The sequence below is a fragment of the Saccopteryx leptura genome, chromosome 1 (genome assembly GCF_036850995.1).
Source record: "Saccopteryx leptura isolate mSacLep1 chromosome 1, mSacLep1_pri_phased_curated, whole genome shotgun sequence".
NCBI classification, from domain to species: domain Eukaryota; kingdom Metazoa; phylum Chordata; class Mammalia; order Chiroptera; family Emballonuridae; genus Saccopteryx; species Saccopteryx leptura.
This window is the reverse complement of record NC_089503.1, coordinates 258680432-258701072: the sequence shown is the minus strand read 5'-3', so window position 1 is coordinate 258701072 and position 20641 is coordinate 258680432. Positions and strand designations below refer to the sequence as shown.

General features: G+C 45.6%; 1 protein-coding gene and 1 pseudogene across 1 annotated transcript in view; both read right to left on the bottom strand.

The window, feature by feature from the left end:
* NWD1 (NACHT and WD repeat domain containing 1) overlaps positions 1–20641 on the bottom strand; it is a 70976-nt gene that overhangs the window by 50181 nt on the left and 154 nt on the right. The window contains 1 exon segment of the mRNA XM_066368247.1: positions 17711–17827. Coding sequence (XP_066224344.1) covers positions 17711–17827 — 117 coding nt within the window.
* Positions 12771–14232, bottom strand: LOC136380911 (CYFIP-related Rac1 interactor B pseudogene; annotated as a pseudogene).

The window sequence follows — 20641 nt, the reverse complement described above, 5'->3', positions numbered from 1 at the left end:
CCCTGGGCTTGCCTGGTCAAGGCACATATGGGAGTTGATGCTTCCAGTTCTTCCCCCCCTTCTCTCTCTCTGTCTCTCCTCTCTCTCTCTCTCTCTCTCTCTCTGTCTCTCTCTCTGTCTCTCCCTCTCCTCTCTAAAATGAATAAATAAATAAATAAATGAAAAAAAAGAAGGAACCCTAAAAAAAAATAAAATAAAAAATAAATAAACATTAAAAAAAAAGATTGTGCCTGACCAGGCGGTGGTGCAGTGGATAGAATGTCAGACTGGGATGCGGAGGACCCAGGTTCGAGACCCCAAGGTCACCAGCTTGAGCGCGGGCTCATCTGGTTTGAGCAAAGCTCACCAGCTTGGACCCAAGGTCGCTGGCTTGAGCAAGGGGTCACTCGGTCTGCTGTAGCCCCACGGTTAAGGCACATATGAGAAAGCAATCAATGAACAACTAACGTGTCGCAACGAAAAACTGATGATTGCTGCTTCTCATCTCTCTCTGTTCCTGTCTGTCTGTCCTTGTCTATCCCTCTCTCTGACTCTGTCTCTATAAAAAATAAAAAAATTTAAAAAAAAGATTGTGATGATTAACTTTTTTTATGTGTGTGTGACAGAGACAGAGAGAGGGACAGATAGGGACAGAAGGGAGAGAGATGAGAAGCATTAATTCTTTGTTGTGGCATCTTTGTTGTTTCATTAATTGCTTTCTCGTATGTGCCTTGACCAGAGGGCTACAGCAGAGTGAGTGACCCCTTGCTCAAGCCAGTGACTTTGGGCTCCAGCTGGTGAGCCTTGCTCAAACCAGATGAGCCCATGCTCAAGCCAGCGACCTCAGGATTTTGAACCCGGGTCCTCTGTGTCCCAGTCCAACGCTCTGTCCACTGTGCCACCACCTGGTCAGGCTGTGATGGTTAATTTTATGTGTCAACTTGACTGAGCTAAGAAATGCCCAGATAGCTGGTCAATATGATTTCTGGGTGTGCCTGTGTTGGTGTCTCTGGAAGAGATTAGCATTTGAATTGGTGGACTGTGTAAAGTAGGTGGTTTTCATACAATACATCAAACCTGGTAGAACAAAAAGAAGAAGGAAGGGCAAATTTTCTCTCTGCTTGAGCTGAGAGACCTGTCTTCTGTCATTGGAAATGGTTCTCAGGTATTCAGACCCAGACTGGGACTTATACCATCAGCACCCTGATTCTCAGGCCTTGACACAGGCTGAATTATACCCCCACGTTTCCTTGATCTCCAGCTTGCAGATGGCACGTGGTGGGACTTCCTGGCCTCCATAACATGTGAGTCAATTCCTTTAACAAATTTCCTCTTCTCTATATCATCTATCTATCTATCTATCTATCTATCTATCTATCATCTATCTATTTCATTGGTTCTGGTTCTGGTTCTCTGGAGACTTCTGACTAATATAAGGTTCTTTGCTAATATGATTAAACTAAGAATCTTGAGATGGGGAGATTATCCTGGATTATCCAGATGGACCCTAATTACAATCCTGGGAGTCTTTAATAAGAGACAGGGAGAGGGAGACTTGACAGAAACAAAAGAGAAGATAATATGACAACAAAGCCAGAGATTGGAGTGATGCAGCCACAAGCCAAGGAACACCTGGAACCCGTAGGAGCTGGAAGAAACAAGGAAAAATTCTCCCTGAGAAATTTAGGCAGGAATGTGGCCCTGTTGACACCTTGATTTCAGCCTTCTGGGCTCCAGGCCACAAAAGAATAAATGCTGTTGTTAATAAGTCACAGATTCTACTGTGGTCATTTGTTGCAACTCCCCAGGACACTCATATTCCCCTTCATTGTACATAAGAGAAAAGTGTAGCTCCTCCTATGTAGGTACTGGGTTGTTCTAGGAATAGAGCTGGGACAAGAGCTACAGCTTCCACTGGCTCTGCCCAAGTCTCATGCTATGAGGATTGCCGCCAACAGCAGCCAGGGAGCAGGGCCCAATGAGAGGAATGTAAATGTAGGTCTCAAAAGTGCAGGAAGGGCCCTGGTCAGTTGGCTCAGCGGATAGAGTGCTGGCCTGGTATGTGGATGTCCCAGGTTCAATCCCCAGTCAGGGTATACAAGAAAAGTGATCATCTGCTTCTCTCCCCTCCCTCTCTCTCTTATCCCCTATCACAGTCAGTGGTTCAGTTGGTCCGAGTGTCAGCCTGGGCACTGAGAATAGCTCAGTGGATTCAAGCATTGGCCCCAGATGGGGCTTGCCAGGTGGATCCCAGTCAGGGCGCATGTGGGAGTCTATCTTCCCTCCTCTCACTTAAAAAATAAAAAAAATACAGGAAGAATTTTGTCTTTATTTAGAATTTTGATATTTTGTTCCTCATGGGTTTTTTGGATCAATTTTGATACCTTTTTAGAAAACATTCCATTAAAATATTTATCTTGATAAGTAAGATTTTTGATGACCTCTTAAATTTTGTACTGGAAGCAGATGTCTCACTCTTTTCTTAGCCTCTCCAGGGAGCATTAGAGCTGCAGCAAGCTTCAAAAAACCCAAAGTCCTGCTCCCTCCTATTAGATGTGGAAACTGAGGCCCCAGGGAAGGTACCAAATTGGAATTGGTCTGAGATCATGGGTTTAAAAGGGCCCACTAGGAAGCAGTTAGGTCTTAGTGTATGGATCCTCTGAGTTCTGAACACGGTCATTCCCCAAATATTTATTGGGCCAAGCCCATGACAGCTGCTCAAGAGACAGCAGTGGCCAAGATGGTCTTAGTCCTGGCCTTCCTGGACCTTGGAGTCCTAACAGGATAATTAGGTATCAGTCTGAGAATGGCACCAATGTCAGAGTGCAGCTGACCTAGTGCTAGGAAAAAAGGATAAACAGGGGTTACATGTAGGCTGTGGAGTCAGGAAAACTCCCCTGGGGAGGTGAGGATTGGGCTGCAAAGTAAGATATGAGAAGAGTCCACTGGGCAGATGTCAGAAACCGATCAACGACTGCTGGCTGACAAGGTCACAGCAGAGAAGATCTACAACTGCTGGCTGACAAGGTCACAGCAGAGAAAAGGCACAACGATACTTCCCCATTTGACCTTTTGAATTAATTTGGCCTTATATCCCTTTTTCTGGGGGTGTGTGCTATCATTTATGGCACAGGGATAATAGCACCGGGCTTTCCCTGTAGATTCATAGTAATTTCTTTGGAAATGAGACAGAGGGTGTGAGTTCCACAGAAAAGCCTGTAAGCCCCTTTGCCTGGGCTCATAAACATAAGAGGCTGGCTATGACATCCCTCGAAAAGGGTTAAGTTTATAGGAGAATTTCTTCCTATTAATCATGTTAGAAAAAATAGATTGTGACTTATGAATAGGTAGGAAACAGTGACTATACACAGAAGCACCTTTCAACTTTCACTTAATCCATTACTTTATCTCCCTAGCCTTTTCATGTGGTAGAGTAGAGAAACTTTCCTTTCTTCTTGCATACCTGACCTGCAGGTGGTGAAACACTCTGAGAAAAATAAGTTAGAACTTAACTAGTGTATAATTAGTAGACAAATAAAATTTGACTAGACAATAGGACATTAGGTAAGGTAGAGTTATAAATCAATACTTTTAGAAGTTTGCGCCGATATTGTTATTGCTGCTCAAGTTGTTGTATAACTATGCTTAGAATGACTTACCACATGATTTATAGCTTATAGAAATGAATTAACTGTTGCCTAGAAATATGTATCCATAGTGAAACAAAAACAATTATTAATCAATGTATTTTGAATACCATGTGATTGTAACTTAGTGTGTGTGTATAAAAATAAAGCTAGACCAGCAATTGGCAGAGATGCCTGGCAGGGAATGCTAAAAAAAAATTGGCTCTCTCACTCAATTCGCGCTGATGCCGTCTCTTCCTGTGGGACCCCTGAATTCCCCCCTGGGGCTGGACCCCGGCAGGCAGAGAGCCTGGCAAGCAGCGAAGACAGTATATGCAAAGGCCCTGTGGCAAGAAGTGCAGGCATGAGCAAGCAAACGAGGAAACAGTATGTTCTGGTGCAGGAAAGCCAAGGGTATTGAAAGTCCAACAAAGACAGAGCAGTGGAGGGAGATAAGGCTACCCTGTGGACAAGATTTTGTAGGATGTGGTAAGGCTTAAAGATTTTGGTCCTGGTGCTAAGAACACTAGGAGGCCCTCTGTCTCAACATTTTTGATAAAAGTGAAACTTGGAATGCAAGAGAATTAGTCCTAGGACATTGGGATCAAAGTTATGAGTCTCCTCATAAAATGGAAGCATGCACCCCTCCCATCTTCATTGGGTTATTCCAGAATATTCCAGGAGTGTCACCCAGGAAACCTGGGTAAATAGAATCTGTGATGACAGGATGTTGAAGAGGACGCTGTTCTCCCAGGGCCTTCCCAGAAGCACAGCCTCGGAAGAACAAGGGAAGCTGGAAAAGGTTTCACTAGCCAACCACAGACCAGAGATCTTAGGAAGGAGACAGATGGCTAAAAACAAAAACACTGCTTGGGTCTTTGGTACCACAGCAAGGGGAGCGGAAAGAGCTGCAAGAAGAGAATTAAGGAGCCATCAGAAGCAACTGTTTGGAGACTTGGAAGCTTCTGGTCCCCCAAAAAACTCAGAACCTTGAGAAGGAAGTGCCTGGGGAGAGGTCCCCTGCCACGCTGCCTAATGACTTATTTACCAAAGAGAAGCCTCTCCAAGGGCACCTGGCACAGCTCTGATTATCATGGAAAGCCCCCCAAATCAGAGCCGCTCAAGGGGAATGAAGCCATGACCCTCAGGCAACAGAGGGCAGATACCTGGTACAGGAGAAACGCAAGACGTGGGTAGAGGTCACCCATCCGGTCCACCCAAAGATCCCTTCTGGAAGGACTTGCAAGGTCCCTGGGCTGGTGGGGCCTGGGGGAAGCTCAGCGATCATCCTCCGGTCCCTATGTCACCTGGAAGCTGTGTTGTGCTTTTCACTGCCTGCAATTTGGGTTGCAAAATTGAATTCCCCCTGGAGTTCTTTTTCTCTCCATCTCCTTTTTTCCTTTAAGAATTTTTTCTTTTCTTTGAAATGTAACAAAATGATCCATCCTCAGGCTTATTTGGAAAACTAAGTGAGAAGACTAGGGGTGAAAATCATGTGTCAGAGAGATACAAAAGCAAGAGTACAGAGCCTTCCAAATGTTAGGATGTCGTTTAAAGCAACAATAACTAAAACAGAGATGTTCAAAAGATACAAACTTCCAGTTACAAGATAAATAAGTCCTGGGGATGCAACATATTGAATACAACACAACAGGAAGGTAGTGAACACTACTGCATGGGACATTCTAAAGTTGATCCCAAGAGTTCTCATCTCAAAAATATCCTTGTCTTTTTCTTTCTTTTCTTTCTCCTTCCTTCCTTCCTTCCTTCCTTCCTTCCTTCCTTCCTTCCTTCCTTCTTTCTTTCTTTCCTTTTTGTATTTATATGAAATAATGGATGTTAACTAAATTTATTGTAGTAATCATTTCATGTAAGTAATGCCGTGTACTTTAAACATATACAGTGCTGTATGTCAGATATATCTCAATAAAGCTGGAGGAAAATGAGGAAAGGGGGGGAAAAGAGTAGTGCCAACATACCAAGAAAAGTATAGAGTACAAGAATGAACACAGGCCCTGGCTGACCGGCTCAGGGGTAGAGTGTTGGCCTGGCATATGGACGTCCCGGGTTCGATTCCCAGTCAGAGCACACAGAAGAAGAAACAGTCTGCTTCTCCACCCCTCCTCCTTTGACTTCTCTCTCTCTTCCCCTCCTGCAGCCATGACTCAGTTGAAGCAAGTTGGCCCTAGGTGCTGAGGATGGCTTCATGGCCTCACCTGAGGCACTAAAAATAGCTTGGTTGCCAAGCAATGGAGCAATGACCCCAGATGGGCAGAGCATCACCCAGTAGGGGCCTTGCCAGGTGGATCCTGTTACACCCCAGGAGACAGACCACAGCAAACCCAAAGTGAATTTTATAAGTTTTATTGCAAACCTGCGCAGGGACTGCAGGCAACCCACCCAAGGGAACACTGAAGCCCTGAGCTTCTAAAATGGCTCCTTTTTATAGGATGGCTATCTAGACTGAGCAAGCAAGCAGTGTTTACAAGGGCGGGAGAGGTGCGATTAGCTGACCTTGTTCTTGGCTAAGTCTCTAGGGTAGGGCTTCCTTGCTGCTGGGTACATAGAGTTCAGTGGAAAATATTGCTACATTTCTAACGATTGTTTATCTTTTTTCCTCCAGCCATGTACTGGATGTACTCAGTTTTCATGGCTGGTGGCCTGCACCGCTTGTCCTAAAATGTCACATTCCCCCGTTTTCTTCTTACTAGTTCAAATCATTGAACTTTGGTATTGCTCATCCGAACTGGGTATAATCTGGTAGGGCTGAGCTAAGACTTTAAGTCTTACAGTATCTATTCTTTCTCGAACAAATGCTACTAAACGATTGACAATGATTGGTCCACAGGTGAGGACGAGTAGCAGTATTAAAACTGGCCCAGCTAATGCAGTAAGTAAGGTTGTTAACCAAGGGGACCAATTAAAAAGATTTTGATACCAGTTATTGTCTTATTGTAATTCCTTTTCCCTATCTTGGAGCCTTTTTCTTAAAACTTGGATACTTTCTCTAATTATTCCTGAATGGTTAGCATAAAAGCAACAAGCTTCTCCTAGAGCAGCACATAATCCTCCTTGTTTTAAGAAGAGTAAATTTAGCCCTCTCCTGTTTTGAAGAGCTACCTCTGCTAAAGAATCTACAGCATGTTCAAGGTATGACATCTGAGTTTGTAAAATAGATATATCCTTTGAAAAGGTCGAAGATAATTGTTTAATTCTAGTTTCTAGGGTGATGTGAGCAGATGCTCCTGTAGCTATGGCTCCAGTGATCCCTAAGGTTGCTATGATAGGTAAAAGTAGGGGTGCAGCTCTTTTAGCTCTGTACCTGATGTTGGGTTGGAGAAGGAATTCAGAGTTTCCCCCGTATAGGTAAACCTGAGGTACAATATAGGTAGATATACAAAAATCATCAGAGGTGCTAGGTAAGATACATTTGCTGACTCGAGATAAACAAGAAACCCAAGTTCCTTCTGGTGCTTTTAGTACCCACGGTCTTCCGGCTGCTGGTGGACTGATGTGAGTCATGGAGAGATAAGAGTTCTGATATCCAGCGGTGGTGGGGTTCGTCAGTTCTCCTAAGGTGAAGCAATATCCTTTTCCTTGGAATCCGGCCAGAGAGATGCGTCCTTCCTGTCCGCACTCAACAAGGGAGTCTGAGTCATTTACAGTGATATTCTGAAAAGAAACATTAGCTCCTAATCTAATATAGTAGGGAGGTTGAGGATCTAGGCAGAGCCAACAACTCAGTAGCTTCGGGTTGGGAGCTATTTAGGGCTGGAAAAACAGAGTCTGGAAGTGTGAAGATAGAAGAACTCTGTTCTAATGTGGGGTCAGGAGGTGCTAAGGTGTTAGCTATAGGGGTAGCTTTAGTGGGTGATACAGTTTCCAGACTATGCGAAACAGTAAAATTGGGATTTAATTCTACTTTAGGTGAGTTGGCCTTAGGGGGCTTAAAGGCTTTAGGTAAGGTATGAGTTAATCCCCTCAAGAGAGGCTTGCGAGTCTCGGGGGGTAACTTCTTGATGGTGAAGAAGGTTCCTGAATCTGAGCCCGTGACATATAATTGTCAGCCCCACGTTTTCCCTGTATTCTAACTTGGGTCTTGGGGTTTCTTAATAGTAATGATGGTGGGGTTACAGTTATCTTTAGCACAATTATCATCCCATCCATCATTTGGTCTTTTTCCCCCTGGTCTCATTCCTAATCTGAGAAGGTTTATGTCTGGGTCTTGTTTAGGAGGACTCCACTGGAATTCACTAACAAGAGTCTCACAACCCCACCTTTTACAATAATAATCAGTGATAGACCTACAAATACGGCGCTGCCCAGAAGGGGGTTCAGGACAAGCATAATGAGGAGTATACCATAAGGTTCTATTTTTAACATGGGGAGAGCATTTGCTACCTATGTATATGAACTAGGCCAGTCGTCTAGGAGGGGGCTCCTTGCTGAATCAGAGTGCCTCCAAGCCGCTGGTGAGTCACAGAATTTCTTGTCAAAGAGTTTAGAAAAATCTACTGACAAGGTGACAGCTGAAGTAACCCAAGTTTGATTCCTGGCAATTACAGACCCATCTTGAGTTCTAATGAGGACTCATTCACTGCGGCTAGGGGTTCCTGCTTGAGTGAAAGTCAGTGTAAATAGAATTACTCCAGTGATGATGTAAACCAGAGCTTTAAGGGGTCTATAGGGTCCTTTTGTACCTTCCATTGTTTGTCCTTAGTGGGTATGTGGTCAGGATATGCTCGTTTTACCTGGCTGTGATGAATCCAATGTTTGTGGTTCGCTACCTTAACTGCTGTTGGAGTAGCCAGGATAACAAGGTGAGGTCCCTCCCAAGTGGACTGAAGGTTCTCACAATGGAGCCGCTTGACCCAAACCTACTGTCCAGGCTCAATGAGAGGCTCGCTGGAATGCAGGTGCTGGTTAGGTAATCTTTGGGTGTGGGAGTTGGCTTCTGCTCGCACAGCCTCAATGGCCTGTAAGGACTTAAGGAGCTGTGAGTTATCAAAGGGGGCTAACATGCTTGAACTTAACTTGGGCAGGATAGGAGGAAGTCTTCCGAAAAGAATTTCAAAAGGGGTTAAGCCTTTATAGTAGGGAGAACACCTAGTACGGAGAAGGGCAAAGGGCAGGAGGCCTACCCAATCATCACTTATTTCCTCTCTTAATTTAGTTAAAGTTTCTTTTAGGGTTCTATTTGTTCTCTCTACTTGTCCTGAACTCTGTGGCCTGTATATGCAATGAAGTTTCCAGTTAATACCTAGAGCTGGTCGAGGGTGTGGGGCAAGTCTCTGGTAGCTTCTTTGTAGGTTTCCTCAGAGTCTGCTGCGAGAAGAAGGTCATCTACATATTGGAGTAGTGTAACCTGTGGATGTGATTCCTGAAAAGGTTGTAAATCCTTGCTTAATGCCTCATCAAATAATGTTGGGGAGTTTTTAAACCTCTGAGGCAATCTTGTCCACGTTAGCTGTCCAGAAAATCCCCCTTCTGGATCAATCCATTCAAAAACAAAAATAGACCACTATGTCTTTGTTGATTCTCTGTTTGGATGACCGATCTAGAGCCGTCAGCGGTGTATTGAGGTCTCCAAGTATGATTGTATTTTTGTCAGTTTTTGTTTTAAGATCAATAAGTAGCTGTCTTATATATTTTGGTGCTCCTTGGTTTGGTGCATATATATATTAAGAATTGTTATGTCTTCTTGATTCAGTGTCCCCTTAGCCATTATGAAATGGCCATTTTTGTCTCTGAGTACTTTTCCTGTCTTGTAGTCAGCATTATCCGATATGAGTATTGCTACACCTGCTTTTTTTTGGATGTTATTTGCTTGGAGTATTGTTTTCCAGCCTTTCACTTTGAATTTGTTTTTATCCTTGTTACTTAGATGAGTTTCCACATGATACGAAGCGAAATAAGTAAATCAGAAAAAAACAGGAACTGTATTATTCCATACGTAGGTGGGACATAATAGTGAAACTAAGAGACATTTATAAGAGTGTGGTGGTTACGGGGGGGAGGTGGGAATGGGAGAGGGATAGGGGGTGGGGAGGGGCACAAAGAAAACAAGATAGAAGGTGACAGAGGACAATCTGACTTTGGGTGGTGGGTATGCAACATAATTGAACGACAAGATAACCTGGACTTGTTATCTTTGAATATATGTATCCTGATATATTGATGTCACCCCATTAAAAAAATAAAATTATATATAAAAAAAAAATAGGCTGACTCCTTTCAGCTAAAGGGATGGAGAAAAAAGCATCTTTTTTTTTTTTTTTCTGAAGCTGGAAACGGGGAGAGACAGTCAGACAGACTCCTGCATGCGCCCGACTGGGATCCACCCGGCACGCCCACCAGGGGGCGACGCTCTGCCCACCAGGGGGCGATGCTCTGCCCCTCCGGGGCGTCGCTCTGTCGCAACCAGAGCCACTCTAGCACCTGGGGCAGAGGCCAAGGAGCCATCCCCAGCGCCCGGGCCATCTTTGCTCCAATGGAGCCTCGGCTGCGGGAGGGGAAGAGAGAGACAGAGAGGAAGGAGGGGGGAGGGGTGGAGAAGCAGATGGGCACTTCTCCTGTGTGCCCTGGCCGGGAATCGAACCCGGGACTTCTGCACACCAGGCCGACGCTCTACCACTGAGCCAAACGGCCAGGGAAAAAAGCATCTTTTAAGTCGAGGACCATATAGTAAGTGCGGTCCAAAGGTAGAAGACTCAGAAGAGTGTAGGGGTTCAGAACCATCGGGTGAATTGTTTCAACCCTGAGATTGACTTCTCAGAGGTCCTGGACCGGTCTATAGTCCTCTGTCCCTGGCTTTTTGACAGGGAGTAATGGAGTATTCCAAGGAGAGTGGCATGGCCTTAGAATGCCTGCTTTTAAGAGTCTATTTATATGCTTTGAAATCCCTTTTTTAGCTCTCTGCAGGATTGGGTATTGCTGGACTCGTATCGGTAGTGCTGTGCTTGCTAGCTGAACGTGGACAGGAGGCTGATGACTAGCTAGTCCAGGTGAATTTGTTTCTGCCCAAACACCTGGTACTTCTGTGAGTAATTCCTCTAAAAAGCTAGAGGGAACTTCTTGGGATGGTTCCTCTATCAACAAGTATTCCTCTGACAAGGGTACTGTTACTAATATGGACGGGGTTAAAGCTGGATCTAAAGTTAACGTAGGCCTGACCTGTGGTGGCGCAGTGGATAAAGCGTCGACCTGGAAATGCTGAGGTCGCCGGTTCAAAACCCTGGGCTTGCCTGGTCAAGGCACATATGGGAGTTGATGCTTCCAGCTCCTCCCCCCTTCTCTCTCTCTCTCTCTCTCTCTCTCTCCCTATCCTCTCTAAAATGAATAAATAAATAAAAAATAAAAATAAAAAATAAAAAAAAAATTAAAAAAAAAATAAAAAAAAAATAAAAAAAAAAGAAAAGTGGTGTTTTAAAAAAAAAAAATAAAAAAAAAAATAAAGTTAACGTAGTTGCCTCCCAATGGAAGGAGATGGTAGCATGTAGTTTGTGTAGGAGGTCTCTTTTAAGGAGAGGATAAGGACACTCTGGCATTACTAGGAACGAATGAGAGATAGTTCCTTTCCTAAGGTCAGTGATCCTTACCTTCGTCCATGAGTATGACTTAGCTTTTTCCATTGCTCCAACAATGGCGGTCTTCTTTGAAGAGAGTGGTCCTGTAGCTTCTTGTACTACTGAATAAGTGGCCCCCATGTCCACAAGGAATTTGGTGGGCTTCCCATCAATGGACAGTGTTACCATGGGTTCCTGGGGGCCTAACAGTATGGAACCCTGGCCCCTTCAGTCTTGATCCTTGAAGAGGACCTTAGCTTTCTGTCCCTTCTTCTCCTTTAGCTTAGGACACTCATTTTTCCAATGCCCAGTCTCCTTGCAATAAGCATATTGATTCTTGTCTAGAGGCGGTCTACTATTCTGCCCTTTCCTTTGTGGCTTTCCTTTAGCGCAGCGGTTCTCAACCTGTGGGTCGTGACCCCGGCGGGGGTCGAACGACCAAAACACAGGGGTCACCTAAAGCCATCGGAAAATACATATTTCGAATGGCTTTAGCCACTGAGAAGCCGCGCTACCGTCTGCAGCAGCGCTATTCAGCTTGAACGCACGCTGTTTTGGATGTGTGTTCCAAACTGAATGCCTGCGGTCATGCGCAGACGTGATTGCATCATCCCTCCGGGGCCTAAGGGGCGGGGGAAGCGGGGGAATGCTCCACAGTCCATAGCAGCGCATTACGTGCATCCAGCACTTGCTGACGTCTTCAGTGGGCGGGTGCAGCAAGCGCCGGAGGACAGAAGCCTAGGAGGCAGAGAGGCAATGAGAATACATAATGCTTATCAGGTATTTACATTCCGAATCATAACTGTAGCAAAATTACAGTTATGAAGTAGCCACCAAAATTATTTTTTGGTTTGGGGTCACCGCAACATGAGGAGCTGTATTGCGGGGTCACAGCATTAGAAAGGTTGAGAACCACTGCTTTAGTGGGTTTCTTTTGTTGGGCTGCGATTAGTACTTTTGCCACCTTTTCCACACCTCATATCTCTGGATCCTCCCTGTTCATATAAACTTTCTGACTAACTTCTAAAAGCTTGCTTCTATTTTCTCCTTCAAATCCTTCTAACTTTTGTAACTTCTTTCTTTTTTTTTTTTTTAGAAAAATGAAAGCTGATTTTTATTTTACCAACAGCCATTCTTTAAACATGAACATGCATACGTAATACTCTACGCACACATCACAGTTTTTAACGTTAGTTAATAAATGTTAAACACACAACATACATCCTTACAAAAAAAGTCAAAATGCAAACTTAAAACTTTAAACAAAAGTCTGACTAATTTAAAAAAAGTCTGTGTTGGGTACCATTTGTACAACACAGTTAATTTAAACATTTTCATGTGGCTGCACAGGAAAAAGGCGGCAGTAGAAAATAAAGTCACCGAGGGTTTTTAAATAGCAGAATAGGCAATGTTGCCATGCAGGAGAAGCAATATTAAATATTAGTTTTCAAAAAAAATCCACATTTAAAAATATTTAGTTCAAGTCACAGAATTGTTCTCAGTAGAGACCCCAATGCAATGCATGATTAGCTGCCTTAGGTGGCTGGTGGGAGAGGCTGTGTCCCTCCAGGGTGGAATTTCACTGATTTTGGCACAGAAAAGAAGTCTTCAGAACAAGAACATGATTAAAAAAGAAGGAAGAGGAACAGAGGAAAGAAATAAAAAGCCAGAGTAAATGAGAGTAATTGCAATCACTAAAAAACTGTGCATTCCCAGTCACTGCAGAGTCCTGTTCCGCTGACAGCAGGTGCTCGGCCGGGAAGTGTTATTGCAGCATGGATTTAATTTGCTTGGAGGTAGTCTCATCATTCAAATGTTTTGTTGTGTACCTGAGAGCATTGAGAAGACCTTCTACACTATTAGGAGGCTGGTCCTTAAGAACTTTGATACAACCTTTCATATCAATTTTTGAGGTTTTGGCAAATGCTCCCACTGGATGTACATGGTCATAGAGTATTATGACGCCCACCATCACCCTCAAGCAGAATGACACTGTCTCCTCATTTGTAAACCTGCTTCTGTCTTTCGGCGTCTCCAGCATGACTCGGCACACGCTGGCCATGGTGCTCAGGCAGTCTGTGGTGTTTTCTATCGGCAAATTCTTGTTCTCTGATACAAACTTCGTTGTGGCATCGCTCAAGGTTTTCAGCATGGGCGTCGCCTCGGCATAGAACAGAGACATTCGGTTTGCCAGTTCATTGTTTACCTCGTTCTCTCCCTCTGCTGGAACATTATTAATCCTCATACGACTCAGTGTCCTTCTGTAGTAGCTGAAGTCATTCTGTATGGCAGGGTTTGTCATCTTGAGTTCATCAAACCGGAGTGTGAAATGAAGAATTTCTGCAAACTGCTTAGCAAGAGCCTGCTCTCGCTCTAGATGCTGGGTGGGGGAGTATGGCGTGCTTGTCAGGGCTCCCAGAAGACCTCTTAATGCTGCTTCTAACCTCTGAGAAAATTCATAAAATTTCTTTAATTTGCCTACTAGGGGGACCACAGCACCCCACGCTTTCTCTTGTAACTTCTCGTCGGCTGGGTGCTGGATGGCCTCTCGTATTTCATGGCCAGCTCCTCTATATGACTGCAAGTCCTCCAAGATACCTTCTGCATCTTTTAATACTACATTCACCTGATTATAAATTTCCTTCTCAGACTCTGTAGGCTGGGCATTTTCAAAATCAAGGAAAAAATTTGGCCCCTGCTCAAGGTCTGTGCATGTCAAAACTTTAAGAAGATTCCCCATGTTAAGGTACCTTCAGCCAGTGCTGGTGGTTCTGTTTTCGTCCCTCTATCAACTTGGTCAACTTCGACGAATTACTCAAAGCCCAGGCCTCAGTTTCCTCTCCTGGCTGCCAGGCGAGCGGCGAGGAGAGCGCGGGCGCGGGCGCTGGAGCGCAGGAGCCTCGGAGCTTCGGGTGCCGCCGCCGCCGCCGCCGTTTCCGGGTTGGCGGGTCTCACGTCACCGCCACAGGTTTGCAGGCGGCCCCCGCCGCGGCGGCAGCAGCAGCAGCAGCAGCGGCCCGGGCGAGTGCCAGGCGAGAAATCACTATAAAAGGAAGAGACGTCGCGAGGAGGAAGAGGAAACGCTGTTTACCTTCGCGAAGCTCACTTCTTTCTAATGTCTGGGGCCGCTTGGGAGACAAAGGCTACGTTTATGAGCCTCCTATTCTCTGGGGCATCTGGTTCTAATGGAGTATATGTTCTTTAGGCTTCTAAAAGCCTTTCAAGGAAAGCCGAAGGAGATTCATCTTTTCCCTGGATGATTTCGCTCACTTTACTAAAATTAGTTGGCTTCCTTGCTGCTGCCCGGAGACCCCTGAGCAGGAAATCATGATACTTGCGTAAAGCCTCCTGTTCCCTAGAAGTGTTGGGGTCCCAGTCAGGGTGGGTCGAAGGGAGAACTTCCTCTAATTCTTGCCTTCGACTAAGGCTATGTAGATCTCCATCCTCTAATGCTGCTTTAGCAGCTTCTTGGTAGATTCTTTCCCTTTCCTCAGAAGTGAAGAGAGTATAAAGAACCTGTTGACAATCATCCCAAGTAGGACGATGAGTATGGAAAATGGTTTCAAGAAGAGAAATTAGACTCTGGGGTTTCTCCGAAAATGGGGGGTTCTGATGTTTCCAATTATATAAATCACTAGTAGAGAAGGGGACATAAATTAATCTAGCCGGGCCCCTAGGATCCCCCCCTGAAGCTTCTCAGAGGGGAAGCAAAGGTGCTGGCTTTGGAGCTGGTGGCATACTAGGATAACCATAATTGGCCCCTGTATGGGTATGGGGTGGGCTTTCCCAAGAGGGGGCCAGTCCAGGTTGTGGGTTTGCTGCGGGGGGTAGCCCCACGGCTTTAGGCGGTCCTCAGCTTGCTCTGGATATGGAGAAGGAATGGGATCTAGTAAGGACTCAGCAGCCCCTGGATCTTCTTGTATTACTGGATAAAGTCTGTGGGCAGGCTGTGGCTGTTCTCTCAAAGTTTCTTGTTTTGGGGAGGGAAGCCTCCCTTTGCCTTCGTTTGGGGTTGCCAATAGGACAGCTTTTCCTCCTGCCCAGACTTTATCCCCTTAATATAGTTCTTAAAAAATTTCTTAACATAACCTGGTCTTCCCGTGGCTATGTCAATCCACACATCTATATATGGCATCTGGTCAGGGTGCGGGACCTGATAGACATTTGCCCTGACAGCGAAGAGTGTGGGTAAATTGAAAGTGTCCTCCAAGGGCCACACTACACCAAAGGTTGGCCATTCTAGTTCACAAAGAGTCCACAACATGGCGGAATCAACAGGAGTCCCATAGTCTCGTGCCCTGCGAGAGAAATCAGAAAAATTATCAAGCAAGCACTGAAGAGGCATTAGGGCAGCAGATTGCCCCTGACCCATGGCCCTTGACTCTCGAAGGAATCCTGTGAGGAAGCAATGGGTGAAGCAGACAAACAAACCAAATATGCACACAAAGCAAACAAAACTTCTAAACCGAAACCAAAAGGGAGAAGACAGCATCCTACGTTCCCCGACCGACCGGGTGGGGAGAAATCAGGTGGCGTCCCACCTGCTCCACTACACCCTTTTCTAACCAGAGCTCTGTTTCCAAATATTCAAAGAGGAAGCTTCCTTCTCAAACAGTCTCGAGACTCCAAATGTTTCGAATCAGCCAAATTCAGTTTCCAAACAGCAACTGCCGGAGGCTGGCCAGCTACCAACGTCTGCTGCAGCCCACTCCATGAGGAGGGATCTTACATGGCCTATCTCGTTGGGGCCTCCATGTGTTACATCCCAGGAGACAGACCACAGCAAACCCAAAGTGAATTTTATAAGTTTTATTGCAAACCTGCGCAGGGACTGCAGGCAACCCACCCAAGGGAACACTGCAGCCCCAAGCTTCTAAAATGGCTCCTTTTTATAGGGTGGCTATCTAGGCTGAGCAAGCAAGCAACGTTTACAAGGGCGGGAGAGGTGCGATTAGCTGACCTTGTTCTTGGCTAAGTCTCTAGGGTAGGGCTTCCTTGCTGCTGGGTACATAGAGTTCAGTGAAAAATATTGCTACATTTCTAACGGTTGTTTATCTTTTTTCCTCCAGCCATGTACTGGATGTACTCAGTTTTCATGGCTGGTGGCCTGCACTGCTTGTCCTAAGATGTCACAGATCCCAATCAGGGCACATGCAGGAGCCTGTCTGTCTGTGTCCCCGCTTCTCACTTAAGGAAAAAAAAAAAAAGAATGAACGCAAGCCCATCATATAGCTAAAACAAATATAATAAAGAAAGCTTCTCACACACCTTGAACTTTGTTTCTTTTGGGGGAAGCCTAATCTCTTAGGAAAGCATTTCAGCACTGCTGGAATTGTTCTCATCTGTGCTATCCATATGGTGGTTCCTTGCCATTGCAATGTGTGTAGTAGAACCAAGGAACTAAAATTTTAATTCCACTTGATTTTAGTTTATTTAACTTTAAATTGCCCCCATGTGGTTCAGGGCTACTGTGCTGCACAGGCAATTCTAAGGCCAAACAGGCCTTACCTTGTTTCTCTTGATTTTCCCCAAAAAGAGCTTTATAATGGGTCCTACATTTTACAGTCTTATATCTCCAGGAGAGGTCCAGAGGACTTTTCTTTATATTAGTAGATGCTCAAAGCTTCTTTGTGATTAAGATGTGTTGAGCACAGATACTTTCTTGGCTCCCCACCCCACCCAACCACCTTTATTTTCTAGGATGTGAGTCAGCAAACATTTTCTGTCGAGGGCCAGATAGCCAGTATTTTCAGCTTTTTAGGCCAGACAGCCTCTGACCCAGCCACTCAGTAGCCAGAAAGCAATAGCTAGAAAGCAGCCATGGACCATATATAAATGAGGGATGTGGCTATGTCCAATAAAGTTTTATTTATGAAAAAAGGTAGTGGGGCCAGATTGTCCGATGAGCTGTAGTTTGCTGACCACTGCTCTGGGATTTCTGAGCCAAAATGTCACACTTGTTGGATGTATTTGGAAAGCTGGCAGTATAATAAATCAGAACTGTAATATCCTTTGCTGATCATAGCCCAATCCATTAACTGCGAGCTGAGAGTTGTTTTGGTAATGGGGGTGTGTGGTTGGGAGGGGAGGAAAGAAGACCCTGTAAAAATTGACCTCGCCTAGGATCTGATAAAGTCTGGCTCTGACGCAGGCTGCAGGTGTGCCGCAGAGCCTGCTCCCAACACCCTGGGGCACTGTGAGACAAAAAAAAATCCCTTAGTTCCAGAATAAAGTGAGTGAGGTGGGAAAGGTGGTGGAAGGGCCAGAGCCAGTTCTAAGATCCCTTTGGATTTCAACACTCTGCTCTCCAACTTACCTGTTGTTTCCATTTGATTGCTAATGTCTGGATCTCAGCTAGCTCTGTAGAAAAAGTGCTGTGAACTATTAGCAATGTCTGCCACAGACAGGCTATAAAGATTGGGTGTGATAGCAGAAATGCCAACCAAATCTCTCCACGCCTGGGTTTGGCTAGGAAGCAGAGGCCATATTCTGGGGCTAGAGGAGAAGTAACAGTGACCCCATCCTTCCCAAGAGACTCACAACAAAAGTTGGCCCCAGGGATGTTTCCTGACACTGGTGGAGCTCCTCCTGGTAGAGTTCTGTGGTCATGTGGTCAGTGGCCTCGCTGTGCCGAATACCCCACCTCAGATCAACGACCTGGAAATTACAAGTATGGGTTTGTCGGGGACATAGCAGGATGGGTGATTTTTTTCAATTCTCTTTGGCAAAGGCATAAAGTTTCAATGATTTTTGACAGCCTCTCCTCAATGGGGGATATCTGGATTAAAAGAATTTGTAGGAATCCAATAACCCCAGAGTAATCATAAGAAAAATATCAGGCAGATCCAGATTAGGGGCATCCTGCAGGACGCCAGGCCACTCCTCCCAAGACTGCCAAGGTCATGAGCAACAAGGAAAGACCAAGGAGCCCTCCCAGACTACAGAAGACTGGGGAGGCATAACAACTAAATGCCCCTGGGGTTCCCTGGGCAGGTTTTTAGACCAGATAGAACTGGGGACATCTGGATACTGTCAGGAGGTTGGTTAATAACAATGTACCAGTGTCAATCTTTTAGGCATACAAATGTACCTGATAATGTGAGATGTTCACATTCTGGAAAAAACTGGGTGCAGGGTATATGGAAACTGTACCATATGCAAGTTTCCTGTAAATCTGAATTCCAAAATAAAAGTTTACTTAAAAACATTTTTTAGGCCCTGGCCGGTTGGCTCAGCGGTAGAGCGTCGGCTTGGCGTGCAGAAGTCCCGGGTTCAATTCCCGGCCAGGGCACATAGGAGAAGCGCCCATTTGCTTCTCCACCCCCCGCCCCTCCTTCCTCTCTGTCTCTCTCTTCCCCTCCCGCAGCCAAGGCTCCATTGGAGCAAAGATGGCCCGGGCGCTGGGGATGGCTCCTTGGCCTCTGCCCCAGGCGCTAGAGTGGCTCTGGTCTGGTCGCGGCAAAGCAACACCCTGGAGGGGCAGAGCGACACCCTGGAGGGGCAGAGCATCGCCCCCTGGTGGGCAGAGCATCGCCCCTGGTGGGCGTGCCGGGTGGATCCCGGTCGGGTGCATGCGGGAGTCTGTCTGACTGTCTCTCCCCGTTTCCAGCTTCAGAAAAATACAAAAAACAAAACAAAAAAAAACAAAACATTTTTTAAAATTTTAGATCTTGGCCTGACCTGTGGTGGCGCAGTGGATAAAGCGTCGACCTGGAAATGCTGAGGTCGCCGGTTCGAAACCCTGGGCTTGCCTGGTCAAGGCACATATGGGAGTTGATGCTTCCAGCTCCTTCCCCCTGTCTCTCTCTCCTCTCTGTCTCTCTCTGTCTCTTTCTCTCTCCTCTATAAAATGAATAAATTTTTAAAAAAAGGAAAATAAAATAAAATAAAATTTTAGATCTTGGGCTTTTTTTAAACTGTTTCATTTAAAGCAAGGACATGTCCACACTGGTTTGCAGAGCTTTCTTTGCAAAGGAGGGTGTTTAGTTTGGCAAAATCAGATGTGGCGAAGTCTCCTTGGCAACCGCACGCTTGTGGTCCATTTTTGCCTGCTAGCTGGAGGGGGGCCTGGCAGAATAGCTCAATTCAAGTAGCGAGGCTGACCCTGTGAAAGGCTGAGATGAGGAAGGAGGGAGAATGGAACTCAGAAGAGTCCCTACCTCCCTAAATTTTTTTGCCCAGAGGGACAGACACATCCATTTCTAATGAACTACAGCATAGGGTAAAAAGACTGCAGTACTGAATGTAAATGGAGTAAGAAAGGGAGAAGGAAACAGGGTCAGCCATCGGCATTGGGCAAGAACCTTCCTCTCTCTGGGCTACTGTGTCCCCATCTGTGAGTGAGGATGTTTACAGTACGTGTGGCATAGTTAGAACCCATGTGGACATTAAAAAAGGAGCATTAGCGTTTCATCAATTCTCAGCATGGAGGTTTTCTCTTTTAGTGCCTCTGCCATAAAGCTATATCTCAAGCTCAACAGCAAGCAGAGTAGAATTTCCAGCACTGCTTTTTTCTTAGTAATATATCAATGACGGTACATTTTATTATCCGGGGACCTTCAAGGTGCTGAATCACTGTCCTAAATGGCAAGGGGGTAGCGTCCACTGAAGCTGAGAATCCAAAGATGGTTAGTTGGTTTCTGCATCAAATGTGCAGGTAATGACATCCCCACTGAGGTTGGCATGAGTGGTAGGAGGAGCCATTGTCAACTGTGCCCAGCAGGTACACTATTAGCATTCCAGAAAAAAGTACAACCCACCTCAGCGCTTGCCCTGCATAGCTCATAGCCCTCTTAGACTGCCCACTGCAGGAGGGTCAGGAGGGCAGGAAAAAAAAAAGAAAACAACATAAAAGTGACATACATGCCCAAGGAGCAGATCTCTAAGGTGTCCAGTCCTAGCACTGTGCCACACCACCTGTGCTAACCGCAGTGCTCACAGTCATAATCCCTCCACCTGCTCTTTCAAAGGACTTTTATCTCCCAGCCCATTCTGAGAACTAGTTACAGAATTTGCAGAATCTGCGGCAAAAAGAAAATGTGGGCCCTCACCGGTGGCTCAGTGGATAGAGCATTGGCCCAGTGTATGGATGTCCCAGGTTCAATTGCTGGTCAGGGCACACAGGAGAAGCAACCATCTGCTTCTACCCCCTTCCTTCCCTCCCTTCTCTCCCTTCTCTCCATCTTCCCCTCCTACAGCCACTGGCTCAATTGTTCGATTGTGGCCCGGGGTGCTGAGGATAACTCCGTTGGAGTGCATCAGCCTCAGGCACTAAAAATAACTCAGTACTTGAACATCAGCCCCTGATGTTGTTACTGGTGGATCCCGGTCAGGGCGCATGTGGGAGTCTGCTTCACTATCTCCCCTCCTCTCACCCAAAAAAGAAAAAAGAAAAAAAATGTGTATCTTTTTGTCAAAAACCATTATGAATTTCAAGACTCAACACAAAAGCATTAAACTGAGCACAGAACC